The sequence below is a fragment of the Sesamum indicum genome, linkage group LG10 (assembly GCF_000512975.1).
Source record: "Sesamum indicum cultivar Zhongzhi No. 13 linkage group LG10, S_indicum_v1.0, whole genome shotgun sequence".
Classification (NCBI taxonomy): Eukaryota; Viridiplantae; Streptophyta; class Magnoliopsida; order Lamiales; family Pedaliaceae; genus Sesamum; species Sesamum indicum.
Genome location: NC_026154.1, coordinates 1,075,818 through 1,092,640, shown reverse-complemented (window position 1 = coordinate 1,092,640; position 16,823 = coordinate 1,075,818). Strand labels below are relative to the sequence as shown.

The 16,823-nt window shown below is 36.6% G+C and overlaps 3 protein-coding genes across 9 annotated transcripts; all 3 read right to left on the bottom strand.

Annotated features, from left to right (window-relative positions):
* Nucleotides 9-2,326, bottom strand: LOC105171458. 3 transcript variants are annotated; one of them, XM_011092588.2, is made up of 3 exons: nucleotides 2,056-2,323; nucleotides 1,595-1,713; nucleotides 9-523 (listed from the first exon to the last, which is right to left on the bottom strand). In XM_011092588.2, exons 1-3 carry the CDS (start codon nucleotides 2,201-2,203, stop codon nucleotides 518-520), a joined length of 273 nt encoding a protein of 90 aa, XP_011090890.1. In that variant the 5' UTR covers nucleotides 2,204-2,323; the 3' UTR covers nucleotides 9-517. The 3 variants fall into 3 exon arrangements, with proteins under 3 accessions (XP_011090890.1, XP_011090888.1, XP_011090889.1); XM_011092586.2 differs by lacking the exon at nucleotides 9-523 and adding an exon at nucleotides 1,168-1,398 and having other exon boundaries at nucleotides 1,600-1,713; nucleotides 2,056-2,326; XM_011092587.2 differs by lacking the exon at nucleotides 9-523 and adding an exon at nucleotides 1,168-1,398 and having other exon boundaries at nucleotides 2,056-2,324.
* LOC105171456 (LEC14B homolog) lies at nucleotides 3,403-8,135 on the bottom strand. Of its 3 annotated transcripts, none has more exons than XM_011092579.2 (10): nucleotides 8,003-8,135; nucleotides 7,057-7,597; nucleotides 6,854-6,973; nucleotides 6,543-6,620; nucleotides 5,785-5,967; nucleotides 5,060-5,137; nucleotides 4,724-4,899; nucleotides 4,389-4,547; nucleotides 4,173-4,233; nucleotides 3,403-3,810 (listed from the first exon to the last, which is right to left on the bottom strand). In XM_011092579.2, the coding sequence occupies exons 2-10, from the start codon at nucleotides 7,423-7,425 to the stop codon at nucleotides 3,619-3,621; spliced, it is 1,416 nt and encodes a 471-aa protein (XP_011090881.1). In that variant the 5' UTR covers nucleotides 7,426-7,597; nucleotides 8,003-8,135; the 3' UTR covers nucleotides 3,403-3,618. The 3 variants fall into 3 exon arrangements, with proteins under 3 accessions (XP_011090881.1, XP_011090882.1, XP_011090883.1); XM_011092580.2 differs by lacking the exon at nucleotides 8,003-8,135 and adding an exon at nucleotides 7,707-7,879; XM_011092581.2 differs by lacking the exon at nucleotides 8,003-8,135 and adding an exon at nucleotides 7,714-7,879.
* On the bottom strand, nucleotides 8,594-16,416 carry LOC105171455 (sugar transporter ERD6-like 16). 3 transcript variants are annotated; one of them, XM_011092576.2, is made up of 18 exons: nucleotides 11,922-12,280; nucleotides 11,746-11,808; nucleotides 11,565-11,654; nucleotides 11,431-11,490; nucleotides 11,285-11,350; nucleotides 11,114-11,179; nucleotides 10,939-11,014; nucleotides 10,740-10,804; nucleotides 10,560-10,652; nucleotides 10,394-10,474; nucleotides 10,200-10,284; nucleotides 10,073-10,116; nucleotides 9,921-9,983; nucleotides 9,785-9,844; nucleotides 9,653-9,706; nucleotides 9,474-9,533; nucleotides 9,201-9,315; nucleotides 8,594-9,116 (listed from the first exon to the last, which is right to left on the bottom strand). In XM_011092576.2, the coding sequence occupies exons 1-18, from the start codon at nucleotides 12,078-12,080 to the stop codon at nucleotides 8,959-8,961; spliced, it is 1,458 nt and encodes a 485-aa protein (XP_011090878.1). In that variant the 5' UTR covers nucleotides 12,081-12,280; the 3' UTR covers nucleotides 8,594-8,958. The 3 variants fall into 3 exon arrangements, with proteins under 3 accessions (XP_011090878.1, XP_011090877.1, XP_020553158.1); XM_011092575.2 differs by lacking the exons at nucleotides 8,594-9,116; nucleotides 9,201-9,315; nucleotides 9,474-9,533; ... (13 more) ...; nucleotides 11,746-11,808; nucleotides 11,922-12,280 and adding exons at nucleotides 12,634-13,129; nucleotides 13,216-13,330; nucleotides 13,507-13,566; ... (12 more) ...; nucleotides 15,771-15,833; nucleotides 16,117-16,416; XM_020697499.1 differs by lacking the exons at nucleotides 8,594-9,116; nucleotides 9,201-9,315; nucleotides 9,474-9,533; ... (13 more) ...; nucleotides 11,746-11,808; nucleotides 11,922-12,280 and adding exons at nucleotides 12,634-13,129; nucleotides 13,216-13,330; nucleotides 13,507-13,566; ... (12 more) ...; nucleotides 15,771-15,947; nucleotides 16,117-16,257.

Below are 16,823 nucleotides of genomic sequence, written 5' to 3'. Positions count from 1 at the left end.
GTGGTGGTTGTCCTGGTTGTGAGATTGCTCATTAGTATCTTGTTAGGTAAGAATTGATTGTTTGGACTGCTAACACTGACCTAGGGGTAGCAATGGGTCTACATCTGTCCCGACTTTGAAGTCTTAATCGGGTCTTGGAAGGTCCCAGGCTTTGGAGAATCCGCCCGGACTGGACTCGCCCGGTTGCCATCTCTAGCTATCACCATAAAATAGATGTTGCATAAGAGATAGATGGGCTGCATCTATCTGCTAATATAAAGAACTAAAGTGACAAGATCAAATCACTGGATTGAAGCTTCTGCGTAAGTTTCATCAGTTTGGGCCATCCGAGGATTCGCACATGGACATTGGGCATTTTTTGAAATTCACACAGGTTTGAACAATTTCAGGGCAAAACACTCTTTTGTTATTGCATCAGATTACAGTCTCCAAAGGTGAAATCCTGAAATCTTATCGAATTGCACATGCTTGACCGAAATATTTATTGAAGCTGAAAATACTACCGCCCTGCCTGTCCTTAAATCTGAAAGAATATTAACAACTCCATTTTCAAGAATACTGAAGGAAAATCAGAAGCCATAAAATGTGATTATACTTAAGTGAAACTTATCCAAGCTAGAGATAGCATCCAGCATTGCAAGAAATCTAGATATAGTTGGAAGAACTAAAAACATTTCAGTGGCAGCAGACACTGTAAATGGTCTGCGGGAAAACAAGCGACTATGATCCAACAAGTTGCTTGATAGGATGACAGCAAATCAAATTATAATCTTTCTACAACAAATCCTACACCATTCATATGACTGATTTGGGGAGCTAAAAATTGGTGAAGTATGACATGCCATGGCTAGTTTTCCAATAAAATCATAATATATCAAAAGCACTTAGATGTACCTAATCAAATTTATATCATAATAAGTAGGTGTAAGAGCTCATGACAGGAAAAGAGAGCTGCACCTGAACGTCATTGTAGAAAGCATCCGAAAATAAATTGTCAAACTGCGAGCTTCTAGACATACTAGGCCACATACTATAGATTCCTATGGAAACTTTGCATTGATAATGAGAATTCAACATGCTCAATATATCATAACCGTCTTGTACACACTATTTGACAACATATAATATGAACAATGACATATGTTCTAAGGAATCTGAGGAATCATATAGCTTGGAAATGCAAAAACTAAATTACTACTCTACAAAGGATTTGATGTAATACACCCAATCAGTATAGACATTACAGAATTTTGCTCTGAGAAAGTGGCACAACCACTTCACAAGAACACATAGAAGCTGTCTCATGTTTTACTCTGCAAGAGCCATTTTTCTTTATCCGTATTCATTACGTCCAGAGTACAATAGCACCATTCATTGCTGCACCTTTGGCAGTATCAACTACATTTGTATAAATACTAAAAGTTAAATATATTTGAGCTTCTCATATTCAGGATTCCAACTCCATAAATACACCAATTTATTCAATAGATGTAAATCTACTCTATCGGCATAAGCTATACGGTATTATCTTTTCGTGGACAAAACTGAAAATGGAAAAAGAACAAAAAGAATTCAAAAGCACAATTCACATAACCTGACCCAAAAGAAACCTCCTAGCTGAAGTAGACTTCTTCTCCTCCCTTAACCCTGAATCCGATTCATCATAGAACCACCCCATTGATCTCTGAGCTTCTTGCATAATTTGCGAAATCCCTACACATAACAGAATGTAAGAAGATCAAAAAAATTGAGGCAAGTAAATTGGAAAACATGCGGCACCAATTCCACATCAAAATATCATATTTTCGTTAGAGTAGCACGAATTTCCAAAAATAAATTTTTAGGGGATATAACAGCATTCGACAAGTCTCCGAATTGAAGACCCTTAAAAATCACAAACAAAACGAATTCTAAAGTGCTTCTTAAACAATAAACGATTTCTTTTAATAGGGAAAAAACCCAAACAAATCAATGGATCACACTTACATCTCATATAAAAAAAAAACAGAAAAACCAGAAATTGGAAAAGAGGAATTTTTTGTAAAAAGAAAGAACCTTGAGATACGGTCTGCTTGTTGTGGCGGATGTCGTGAATGGTGGCGGAAATTTTCCAGTAGAGGGGACGGCCTATGTAGAATAGTATGAGGAACATCGCTGCCGCCAGCAATATGCGGAATGTGAGTCTTGCTGTAGGAGACGCCATAGTTAAATCACACTTCACTTTCACTGTGTGCGTGTGTGTGTGTCAGAGTATGAGAGAAATGATATGTGGGGAGGCATCATTCAAAGGCGTCATTTATTAGTCCCTTAATGGATGATGGGATCTCGAAATCACGCTTTCTTTTCTTTCTTTGGTGGTTATTGGCTAACTTTGAACCTACGAATTTGTATTCATCCGTATCCCATATAGAATTTGAAGTCAAGTTCAATTTATATTAATATTTGATATAAAATTTGAAATTTTACAATTTAACTAAATATGTATCCATATTTAAAATAAAATTTAAAGTTAAACTTAATATGTATTTATATTTAAAATATATTTTAAAATCTTTCAACTTCTCGTTCAAAATAAGAAGTCTTCTTTTTGATATATTATATATAAAAGAGTCTGATATAGAGTTTATAGTGTACAAATACATCTTAGGATGCTTAAATAAAATTGAGCGCACCAATGTATAAATAGAATACATGACTATGATCAAGAAACGCAAGTAGTAGTACAAATAAGGTGATATTGAGATAAATACTCATTTATTAGATAAAGTGTGATGTAGAGCTTTTAGTATACAAATAGATCCTGAAATAAGAACCCGTCTTAGATAAAATTAAGTATAGTTGTTAATAAGATAAAAATAATTGATCAAGAAATATAAGTGATAGATAATACAAATAAGAGGATGGAAACAAGAGTCTCCCAAAACATACTATAAAAAGTAAAGCATATAATAATAGTAAAAAGCGTGTTGGAGGTATCGTCAAAATCGTACAATGTCCACCCAACATTAATATCACATCCCACATCTGTAAGCTTCTTCCTGGAAACTTTTACTACATCAATCCCACTGTTCCCATGTTTGTAACACCTCCTCTCTACATTCATGCAACATCAATCCCACATCTAATTTTTGCAAGAATTTTTCTGAAAATTCCTATACCATTAGCCCAACATTCCATATTTGTAATAGGTTTTTTTTATTTTTTCTATAGAATATAGATCGTATCACGTCAGTGTATAATTTCACTATTGATTTAACCTGCCCCATTAATATTTTCACGTTCAACGCATAAATGAACGATGAATATCGAGTGCTCATGAGAGAGAATAGTATAAAATCGTCGATATATCAAGCGTTTTGCTAAGATTTGTCCATTGAGCTATTATAATAAACAAAGAAGAGGTTGATCACAAATCATAAGACATTCTACTCATCTAAAGATCGTAATTGCAGGATAGGTTCAGAATGTTCTGTACATCAACTAAGCAAAAGGGTAACCTATAACCATGAAAAAAGTTCTACATTATCCAAAAAATTAAAGTTGCAAATATAAATTATTCTGTGGATACATCAAGATATACACAATATGGTTGCTGTGGCCCTTGTAAATGCACATACATTAGTAGAGAAATCGTCGTCGTCTTCTAGTTCGCTTCACTGGTGCCTGGTTTTGGCCGTTGCCTGGAAATTCCCAACCGGCAATCATTCCATCCCAGGAGGAGCTTACAATCATAGGGTAGAAAGGGTGCCAGTTGCAGTCTCTTACGGGATCCTCATGGAAATCGAGTTTTGCTACTTGAGCACCACTCACCTGCAAGAAGAGTAATCAAGTTCAAAATACCAAAGGCCCGCATTGGCAGAAGAAGAATATCATGGTTACTTAATGTGATAATAGTAGGAGGAATGACCGAGAACATGATAAAAGGTGTATTTATTTCTAGCTAAATGCACTTGTATGAAATAAGTACAAAGCAGAAAACTATAATACAGGATCCTTTAGTCATCTTATACACTTCATTGGTCTCTGCTTGCCGAAACAATTTCTTCTTATGCCTTGAAAAATTTATCAGAGCAGGTATGAGCTAACAATGAGCAAAGACAGCAATGATCGGAGCACAACAACTGAAGTATACACGTTACAGAGCAGAGGAAGGGCAAAGATTAAATGCATACCACATCATAAACATAAACGGAGGAATCGGTTGATCCGGTGTATATATACTTTTGGCCAGTGCTGCAAAAGTCAATGCAAAAGAGAAGGGGAATTTTAATATTTGTATGCGGAACATATCTGGCTTACGACTTGCTTTTTTGATTTTTCAACTGCCAAAAAAAATGTATAAAATATATAGCACAAACCCGCAGCAAGGAAATTATATAATCATTCACCTGCATGCTGGCGAGAAATAGCAGCGAATGAGAGTACGCAAAACACTATGGCCTCTGTATGTGGCCAGTGACAGGTCCTCAGGAAGCCTAAAGTTTCTTGCCTCTTCTGGATATTCCATCCACCGGTAATCCCATTCAGCATATCGACGTTTTGGGATGCTAAATTAAGAAGCATAAATCCTCATTAGCATATCGAGGTTTTGGGATGCTAAATCAAGAAACATAATCCTCATTATAACAGTAATCAGAATAAAGAAGCTAGAGCTAATCCCAATTACAAAAGTATATTGAAACTCGAAAGATAACATTTTCCTGGTAAATGAAAGCGGACGTACTAGTTGATGTTAGATGACATTTTCCTTATATCCCAAAGTTTAATGGCTTGATCTTTTCCATTCGAGATGAAGTAACGGCCATCTCCACGAGTATCAACGAATGTAATGCCTTCCAAATGGCCGATCAGGACTCCAGCAGCTTGCCCCCTGGCTGCAAAGCAACGCCTGTCCCAAACCTGAACGGACAAATACATCAGAAGGTTTGAATATCCGGGAGCTTAGGTAAGCAACAATTATGGTAGTTTTGCTTTTGCAAATTTAACGAATATACGGAAAAGGATAAAGACACTCAAAACTTCAAGCTTGATTAATTCTAAAGAGACAAATAAACATTACTTTGCAGAGGGTATCATCGCTGCCCGAATATATGATGTGGCCACTTTCATCGGCAAAGCATACAGCATTAACATCAGACTGCAGTAAACATGCAAATCAAATTAACACTTCTTAAAATCTGAAAAGTTGGGGCAAGGAAGACCAACAAAATCCACATGCTGTTATAAACAAGAGGAATAAGCATTTATTGGCAGCATGTTGAAGCATGAATTAATTCTGAATGTGGAGTGAAATATCGATCAACCTAAAAGGGCCCCTCGTCTGAGGCCTATAAACCTTTCTACCTAATTACATCATATCATCATATAATTAATATGAAGTGCTATCTAAGACTTTTCTCCTTTTCTTACTTTCTTCTCTTCCTCCAGATCCTCTAATGTATGGCTAACAGATTTTTGCAGTTGGATGGATCCTCTAACCCCTTTTTCCCCACTCTAGAATGGTGAATTTAAAATCCATTATCTATAAATATCTCTTACTTTGGTACATGTATAACAATTTTTGCCCAGTGCCCGCCACCCACCCCTCCAAGGATACATGGCCAATTATGTGCTTCAGAACTTCACTTGGTGGAAAGCTAGGAACAAAGAAACTTCACAATCCATGTTTAATACAAATCAACCATCTCAAAGAAAATTGTAAGTTAACAAAATCAATGCTAAAAGATGGAATTCAAGAACGAAAGCATGACTCCACACTTTAACCATAAGCAAATTGCCAGTTACCATATGAGCAGGGATTCTGAGGCTTAGCCTTCTGGCGTCGAGATCATAAACATATATTGACTCATCACTGCTAGCAGCCACAATTTCTCGGCCGTCAGTTGAAAATTTAACGGAGAAGATCCCAAAAGAATAATCCTCATAATCACTGACATTAGATGAAAATTCCAGACCTTCATGAATTTCCTGAAGGAAATAAAGGAAGGATTATGATCTTTGCACCTGATTATAAGTATTAATTGGTTAAAACATGGATTACATGGAAACTGACCATAGTAATTTAAATAAATAGTATAACTAGCATTCTTGAGTCTCGCACACCCAAGCTCAAGGAAGTTTCTAGATGATTTTACATGCCAAATTGTTTATTATCAATGTCACATATTATTTATCCTGAGAAACCTACTGGAAGGTGCAGCTTAAGTCAAACAATAGAATACATGTATAAATTAAAATATATCATGATAAATTAAATGGCATTGCAAAAAATACCATGAGTCAGAATCTTACAGACAAATGGATATCTTGCATAAGTTTAACTCGTGAAAATTATTTTATTGTCATAACATCACAACCACCAAATTCGTTCCATCCAATCCACAAGAAGTATAGTCCATTCAATCAAAACCAATCAACTAAGCAGCATAAAAGCTCAAATGTGACCCATAATCTAAGAAACAACTAATAACTTTAGCATGCCTTATCAGGATGTTGATAGTTTCTCTACTGGCCAAATAGCATAATAGCTTGGTAACACATACCGTCACATTTGCATGAGACTCTTTTGTACCAGATCCAACATCAACAATATGGACAACAGGGGAGATACTTGAATAAACCTGTGACGAATACATCAAAATTAAACTATATAAGAAAGCTTCAGCTGAAAATGGGAGAGCAGTATCACATCTGTTTGATCAACAGCTAACCACCATTACGCTACTTGTATCCTGATCTCCTGTCTTATCCTTATTTAGGGAAATAATGATGGATATTGCTGTAGGTATTAAGTATGATCATTGCCTTCTACTAAACTTGAAAGAATTTTTCTGCACACAATTAACAAGCTTACAAGAAACCGGCGATCTGGTGAAAGAGAAGTATCAGTAATAGTCCACCTCAAGCTCCTGGCCCGAATGTCTTTATGAACTTTCCATCCCAGATCAACATTATATATTCTAATATGACTTTCCTGTTTAACAAATGCGTTAATCATCAACAAATTGAATGACTACATCCAGAAGTTTGAAATTATAACATGATTATTGCCAATACCTGAAATCCTGCGACAAATAGAGATCCATCGGCAGAAAATTGCGAGACATATGCACAACTTTTCATCTTATCAATCACAGAAGGACCACAAACAGGTAAATACCTGCTCAAGACATGACAAGAATCTGACAAAGAGAACCTCCCTCTTGCACTATAGTTACATTCCCTGCCCAGCAGCATTTTCACCGGGGAAACAGGTAATCTTCCCTTGCCAGGCAACGAACGGCTCAGACGCTCGTGTGGGGCTGACCTAAGCTTTGTGAGTTGACTGAACTCATCATCACAACAACCAAGCAACACATTTCTAGATGATCCTCCAGGCTCACTTACACAATCACCAAAATCAAAATACCTTCCAGACCTACTCATTTCCAATCCAAATGTCTCTCCTTCCCCCCTATCAACAATAGAATTACCAAAAAAGATAAAATGCTATAACAAGCTTAGACTGCACTTCACTTTTCCACCCAAAAAGATATATTCAATTTCCAATTTCTTCAGCAGAGAACCAATAAGTCTTCAAATATTCACAAATTTTCCCCTGCAAAAAGCATGTTTTCTCCCGTGAGACCTAGACTCAATAAAACCGCAACATCTCTATTTTGCCAAAAAAACAAGAATCAATTAAAGAATAAGAGCAGCTTAGCTACCTCTTACCCGAAGCGAAGGATTACACACACAAAACCAAAGCAACTCAGCCCCATGAAAGGGTCATCAGATTTACAGCAATCAACGAGAATCAAACAAGAGAAAGAAGAAAGAAAAAGTAATGGGCTTTAACCAAAATTTTCAACACACACACTGAAAATCTCCACTCCCGCAAAAAGATACCAAGAGTTAAAAAGGGCTGCGCATGTAATCAGTGACGCAAGCAATTAACAAAGAAATTTGGAATTTTGTACACGAATAATCAAATAATAATTGGAAAAATACGAATTTTTCTTACCCAGGGAGTGAGTAAAAGATGGTCTCGCAATAAAGCATCAGATTTTCGGGGAATGATTTCAGATTTTATTGGCCAAGAAAGGACTTCTCGCGCATTTTTGTTCGGATTGTGTGGTGGGCGTAATCAAGACGGTTGGCTTTTCACCGTTGCTTTGAGGTCGGGTGTATTCTACGCGCGTGAACTCGCGTGCCACAAACTGTGTATTGTGTTAATAGGCCTTGACTATAAATGAAGCCCAATTTTACTTGCATCAGCCCATGGGCCTCCTTCCTGGATACTATATGGGCTTTGGAATCTTTTACCAAGAAGTAGATATGTGACATGATTGGTTCTTCCTTTTTACCAAAAAAAAAAAAAAAGAAAAAGAAAAAATTGAAATTTCTAAGAATTTCCAAGAAATGAAACATTAATCCAATAATTAAGAATTTTTCCATTATATCTTAGACAGATGAAGCATTTTCATATTCATTTCATTTTACGTGGAAAATTATGAATCTGAAGGAGATTTATTATAATCGGAGTAACTTATTTGACAATGAAAACTAATCCTACTGAGATCACGTTTGGTTCATAGCAATTTGCTCCACCAGGTTCTGAATTGTGTGCTGTATCATGAATTCAGCATATTTTCTTGCAAATTCCATTTCCATGAAAGTGCAGATCATCAACTATTACAAACAACCTCATTTCTTGTATGAACAAAAGATTACAAGACCAGCCTAACTGAAGCTATATATGTAACATTGATGAAATCTTCATACAAACTCTACATGAAATTCCAAAGATGTTGTTACATCGGAACTTGAGATTCTAAGTACAAAATTGAGCAGAGCAGTCGTCAGACCTCAACCTTACCACTTGAGCAGCACATTCTTGGCGACCCCTTTTCATTACAGAAGCCTTATTTTGTCAGACGACGTTGCAGTATCAGATGAAATGACATCACAGTTTTAGGACTAATCTTCCAGCAAATTTCTGTTTCTGTTTTTAGCAGTTCTATGAGCTGATAAAGCAGCCTGAATTTCTTCAAGTGTTTTTCCCTTTGTTTCAGGTACAACCTTTGCCACAAATAGCACTGTAAGCATGGAAAATCCAGCATATATCCAAAAAGTCCCTGTAATCATAAGTTGTCTGATCAAGAACAGAGTGAAGGTGTTATTCAGATTCTTGATAGGACATGGTTGTAATTACTGCTCACCAATTGCATTCCATGTCATGAGGAAGTTGAAAGTGTAGGAAATCAACCAAGCCACTGACCAGTGCACTAAACATACTAAACTTCCAGCTATACCTTTTATATAAATTGGGAATATCTGAAAAATGAAATATGATGTTAGAGTTCATGCACACTTCCAACTGAATGTCGACTGGCAACGTGTACTCTTAACTATGATTTGATAATCTTGTGCGTTAAACCGACAGCAAATATATGCAAGAATCATAGGTTGGTTTGAATGGAAGTGTTGATTACCTCTCCCATTATGACCCAAGGAACTGCCCCCATTCCTATTGAAAATGTTGCTATGTAGAGCTGATCATATTGATTCAGGAAAGCGGTTTTATCAGTGGCTGATTTAGATTAGATTGTCCGAATCTTGGCTTTGAAGAAACTATTTAAAGTATAAAAATACAAAAGACGGCTGAGCTTACAAGTACTCCAGAAATAGCAAGCATTGGAACCCATTCAAGCAACAGAGCATGAGCCTGATACGGAAATAGTGAGGACGGTTGACAGTGAATAGTTTTTTAACTCAAAAAGTTACAAATGCTTCAGAAGGTCACCTTGAGATAGAAAGCAGCTCCTATCAGGAACGATCCGAAGCCCATTCCCGTTGCTGATACCTGAAAATGCAAATCACTTGTTTCGATAGTTTCTAATGTTTGAAATCCCATTTGCAACGGAGAAACAAACACTCACCATTAGAAGAGGCCGTCTCCCTGATTTATCCATCAATGTTGCTCCAATAAGAGTTATGGGGACCTAACAATATTACAGTATAAGGATTTTGATCAAGATTTTAGGGCATTTCATATTTAAGTTGAATATCAGAACAGGTCAGACTTACAAACCTGAATTATGGCATATGCAATTTGCCCTTTTTCCCTTGAAAATCCTGCAGTTTAAACCCTCCAAGATCAGTGACAGTTCGGAAAATTTTAGTTCAGATAAAAGTTCTGGGAAAGATCTAATTTTTACCAGCTTCTGCGAGGATTTCACCAGAGTAGAAATTTATTCCGTTTATCCCTCCAAATTGTTGGAAAACAAATAATCCCACAGCAATCTTGACAGCATAAAACTCAGGTCAGATTTTGTAATCATGTTCAATACAAAATCTAGATAAATTCATCTAAACGACGTATAGAATTAAATGGAGAGAATATCGTTCTTACTATGATAGCACGCGTATATTTGGCATCAAACAAGTCCCTGACTCCAACTTTAGGAAGATCTTCCAGATGCGCAATACCAGCCTTAAGTAAAACATGTTTGATACAAAGTTATAAAAAGAAAAATGCATCTGAGAAGTTAAAAACTGCAGTGGGCAGATGGTTGTACCTGAATGTCTGCAGCTTCATGAGAAATGTCAGCATCCTTGCCACGAAGTTTACGTAATGCCAAATCAAAGTCTTTCCTACGGCCAACTTTCAGCTGCAAGAAACATAATTTTTCGGTTGTAATGTTTCGTTAACATATAGTTAGTTAACTAGTTAAGGTTGCTGAATGGTTAAAGCTCACCAGCCATCTAGGGGACTCAGGGATGAAAAACAGGCCCACAAGAACTAAAATACTTGGGATCAGCCCTACACATCACAGCAGAAGAACAAATGAATTTTTACAGATCTAATGTTTCTTTTATTAGTTTGTTTCCGGTCCTGTTTATTGATATTGAAGCCACGTGACGAGGGAGGTGATTGCGTGCATGATTTGTGCTCACCGGTTAGAGCTAATGTTCTCCATGTTACAATTGTTCCGACAATATATACAAAAGATGATCCGCAGACAATCAACAGCTGTAGACCGAAAGAGGGTCAAGAAAAAGAAATTAGACTTGATTTCGTTTCATCCTCTGATTTTTGGTCGTAATGTACATGAAGAACGGTTTTTCTCACCTGATTTAGTGTTGCAAGTCCTCCTCGGAGATGCTTAGGCGCAATTTCACCTATAAATACTGGCACCTGTTGCAGAAATCATTATTTAGAACAAACGAAACGTGTTATGTGTATAACACCACAAAGACGGCGACTAAGGTTTGTTTAGAAGACTGTAACGAAAATATTTACCACAAAAGAGGATAACCCAATGCCATATCCTGTAGAGAACCTTCCAACATCAAGTGACCAGGCTGCCTGCATTGGTATTAAACAAATTTGAGGATGAAAATACTAATAATCAGTAGCTGAAAAATGGTTTATGACATCAAACGTACCTTAGAAAAATAGACAGCAACCCACCCTGCGATGCAGATAACAGCTGCCAATCTCATTGACTGTTTCACCATTGCAATGAAGAAGATCAAAATTTTGTATACCTGAAAATCTGAAATCTTGAAATTTTGCATACCCCTTTCCGACCGAGGTAGTCTGCGATTCTGCCGCTTGTGATTGAACCAAACATAGCACCGATTGTGATAATGGATCCAAACAATGAGAACTGCAGAACAAGACAGTGCAGAAACTCTCATGTCTACTTGAAGAATGACAATATTTTCCCAAGAACAGGAAATAAAAAGAAAAATCAGCACCTCGGATAAGGATAAGTTTAAATCATGTCTTATAGAAGATTGAGTGGGTGAAGAGTATCCCACCTGCAAAACGAGTAATTTGTTCACCAAAAGCTCGTGTCTTTTGAAAACAAACACATCAACCATCAATGAACACAGGATGAAAACACAAAAACCATATAATCAGTACTACTTACACATATTCCAAATTCAAAAGAGCCACAAATAGCGACAAAAGTACTCAGCAAAACCATGAAAATTGATCCATTTTGACCGCTTTCTCCTTCAGGATCAGCGCTTTTCGGCTGCTGAATAAAGGGCTTCTCCAGTTCATCACTGGCATTTTCAATAGGCATTTCTTGGTATCTATATATTTATATACGCACTTAAAATGTTCTTTGTGTAAATGATCCCAAAACAGGGAATCAAAACGGAAGTTTTATTTATTTAGTTCTATTAAAAAAGAATTATTCTGGGAGTGTTTTTCAGATGTTCTTGGGAAGAAACAGGATTTCCATCTTCTTTGATCTGATTGTTTGCATGAAGTGGGTTTTAAGCATTGGTTCGACGTTGATTAGGCTGGTGGATTAGCGTCAAGCATGGGGTGGTAGGCAAGTGTTCATGGTTTTTGACGTTTCTTTGGCTGAAAAATAGGGATGCTCGCCTATATATCCATCCATCAGTACATATTTACATCTGCCGGGAGAGGTTGAAAAGTGTTTGACAAAATTTTTAGAGAATGAGTTTACGGGATCAAGAAAAATAAGGCCTTAGAATTTTATAAACTTTTTGATCATACTAATTACAAAATTGACGTTGCATTCATCATCCGCATTTAAATACAATTCGTGGATTGCAATTTGCTCCACTGAATTATCAATCGAGAGAAACTTTATAGTTCCCACAATAATCAGCATAATCTTTTTTCTTCTTTTCCCAAATTCAAAATTCCATTTCCATGACAGTGACTGTCATCTCTTATTACATAATCCCATTTCTTGCTCACAGAATCAATGAACAAAAATATATAAACTGAATCTACCAAGCTAGCTAATACAAACTCCTCCGATTCTCCCAATTGTGGGGTTCTTGCAATCCTGTCCACCCGACGTTTTTGTCCTTCCTTAGACCTTTGCATTTCAGCATACGATAATGTTACCAAGATTTTCTGGGAATAATATCACATTGCTTGTAACGAGGCATAAAGCGTCGTTGGATTTGGCTGTAATCACATCAGAGGTTCCACACTAGTCTTTAGGCAATTGTTGTTTATGCTATTCGAATCCATCCTATGAGTTGATGGAGGCCTGGATCTCTTCCAGTGTTTTTCCCTTTGTTTCAGGCACAACCTTCGCCACAAACGCCACTGTCAACACGCTGAATCCAGCATACATCAGAAAAGTGCCTGAAAAAACACCAAAAATTGAATGTAAATCAAACGGAATAATCATAAGTTGTCTGATCAAGAACAATATAGTAATTACTACTCACCTGTTGAACTCCAGCTCATGAGGAAGTTGAATGTGTAAGAAACAGCCCAAGCTCCTAACCAGTTCACTAAAACTACCAGGCTCCCTGCAACACCTTTTACATGAATCGGGAATATCTGAACACACGAAAACACAATGTTACAATTTCGCCATATATCTAACGTCGATCAGTTTCTTGAGGTTTGTTCGATTCACAGGAGTTCTTTCTGTTAAAATACATTTCTCAAATGTTGTTTGGTTGTGTTTTATATGTAAGAATTGAATTGTCTGAGGACTGAAAACTGCTGATTACCTCTGACATTATGACCCAAGGGACAGGCCCCATTCCGATAGAAAATGTCGCTATGTAGACCTGACACATTCATTCATCGAAGAGTGAATTAGCAATATGATCTAATCTGTCAGATCTTGGCTTTGAATAATCTAAGTACTAGCTCAAAATTTTAGCTGAGATTACCAGTACTCCGGAAACTGCAAGAATTGGAACCCATTCAAGCAACAGAGCTTGGCCCTGATTTCGAAATGTTAAAAACTGTTAAAAATGGACCATTTTTCCATCAATTTTGCTACAGCAAACTACCATTAATGTTTGAGAAAATGACCTTAAAGAAGAAGGAAGCCCCTGTCAGGATGCATCCAAGAAACATCCCTGTCGCTGAAACCTGAAAACGCAAATAATTTGTTCAGTAATTGTCTGAATTTTATTTCAAATCTTGATGATCTCAAAGAGTTGGAAACTAGTGCCAGCTACTAAATACACACCGTCAGAAGAGGCCGTCGTCCTGATTTATCCATTAACATTGCTCCAAGCACAGTTATCGGGACCTAAAACATCGTAGCAACAAAAAATTAGATAAAGATTTTGACGATTTGTAAAGAAAAATCAGGTGCAGATTTTAATGAAATACTCTTAACATACCTGAATTATTGCATAAGCAATTGTGCCAACTTTTCCTGAGGAAAATCCTGCAGTTAAAATCCTCAAAATCAGTCACAGTCACAGAAAATTTTGATTCAGACGAAGTGAACTTTGTTGGAATTATTACCAGCTGCTACAAAGGTTTCAGTGGAGTAGAAACCTATTCCATTGATCCCTCCAAATTGTTGGAAAACCATCAATCCCACACCAACCTTAACATGACAAAAACTCAGTGTGATTATATGGTCTAATATTCAAATAAAAATTCCTTCTAAAATACATAAAAATATTTCAGATAATTACAAATACATAGTTCTTACAATGACAGGACGGATATATTTGGGGTCGAACAAGTCCAGCATTCTAACTTTAGGAAGATCTAACAGACCATCGATACTCGCCTGTCACCAAAAAATTCAGATATACTTAGAAAAAAAAATCATATTTTTCTAGAAAAAACAGCGTTTGCAGAAGGTAGACATACTTGAATTTCTGCAGCTTCACAAGAAACATCGGCATCCTTGCCACGAAGTTTACGTAATGCCACTTCAAACTCCTTCTGACGGCCAACTTTCGCCTGTAAGAAATGAGATTTCTCGATTAAATATTTATTACTAACAAATTAGTTATGATGAGTTGATGATTGAAGCTGACCAGCCATCTAGGAGACTCAGGGATGAAGAACAGGCCCACTAGAAGTAAAAAACATGGGAGCAGCCCTACATATCACAAAAGGCAAGACAGCCATTATTGTCTGAGAAAGTTAACATAACTTCTTGCTAATACGTATTCATTCTAACACGGATTTGATTCTTGTTATTCTCTGCATAGTTTTTCACAAATGCTCAAATTTGAACTCACCTGTCAGAGCTAATGCTCTCCATGTCACAACTGTTCCTAGTATGTATGCAATAGATGATCCACACACAATCATCAGCTGGTTCAGTGTTGCAAGCCCTCCGCGGAGATTTTTGGGTGCGATTTCTGCGATAAACACTGGAACCTGTTGCAGAAATTATAATTTAAAACAATGTGTCTGAAATTCAAGAAGATGGATGTTAATCAAGGCATGTTTGGTAGCTTGAAACAAGAATTGAGTACCACAAACGAGAATATCCCGATGCCGAATCCTGTGCAGAACCTTCCGACATCAAGTGACCAGGCTTCCTGCATTGTATTGCAAGAAATTCAGCATTAACATAGTATCTGAAAAATAGGAAAAATGAAATTAGAGGAAACAATTCTTGAAATCGAACATACGTTGGAAAAATAGACAGCGAGCCATCCTGTGATGCAGAAAACAGCTGATAGTCTCATTGCCTGTTTTCATCAAAAAAAGAAAACAGACAAACAATTAATTTACTTAAACTTGGATCAAACTCAAGTTCTAAGTAGCTAAAAATCTGAAATCTTGTAATTTACACACCCCTTTTCGACCAATGAAATCTGCGATTCTTCCGCTTGTGATTGCACCAAACATGGCACCAATTGTGATTATGGATCCAAACATTGAGAACTGCAAGAAGACAGTGAAACAATACTCAGGACATCATGTATGTAATAAAATTTGCCTTCTTTTTTTTTTTTTTTTTTTTTGGGGGGGGGGGGGGGGGGGGAAAAAATCAATGAATTAGTACCTGGGATATAGATAAATTTAAATCCTGTCTTATGGCTGATTGTGTGGGTGAAGAGTATCCCACCTGCAAAAAAATTTAACTTAAGCTGAAGATTTCTTTCTTTCTCTCTCTCTTTTTTTTTAAATTTTATTTTTTCTTTTGATCCCTGTTTGTGTTTTTCATACATGTTTGATGGTCCTGAGCAACAAAGAAAAACAAAAAAAAAAAAAACAAAAAAAACTTGTTAATACAAGCTCTTTTCCGATTTGGAAATATACCAAGCAAAGGGAACATACACATCCTAAACCATGGAAAGTTGGAAACATGAACAGCAACATAGGTAACATGATGTAATAGAAGTACTTACACATGATCCAAACTCAAATGAACCACAAACAGCAACACATGTACTCAACAAGACCATCCCAATCGATCCATTTTTGTTCGTGGTTTCTTCATCCGAATCGACACATTTTGGTTGCTGAATAAAGGGCTTCTCCAGTTCATGATGATGACCGACGTCGAGCCCGTTTTCGACATCTCTGTACTCATGAATAGCCATATTAATTTGTACTCTATATATCTATGCTCTTGGAAAGAAATATGTAGAGAGTATGAATGAGTAGTGCATGCAGGGTAGATGTTTGAGGGGTATTTATAGGTACATGCAATGGGAGAGGATATATATGAAGATATTGTAATAATTATTGTAAATATGTAAGAATTAATGATGGAGCTGTCTCATACTAATGATTGATATTATAATAGTGAGAGATATTTTAGGAAGGTTTTGGAGGGAGATGAAGATTAGAATTCATGTGAGTGAAGCTGTCACTGACGTGGGATCCTGTCACCCCATGCTCTATTTCATATGGGAATTCTCATCATCATCATCTACATCAAAACCATGCAACTGTCATGAAACATGTGATTTTCCTATCTAATTCTTGGAGAATTCTAATACAGACCAAATTTGGTTGAATTTAAACTAATTATATAACAAGTGTAATACATTTATCGTGTGATTGTTATATAATTAAAAAAATAACTAAGCACAAAACAAGTGTATTACAC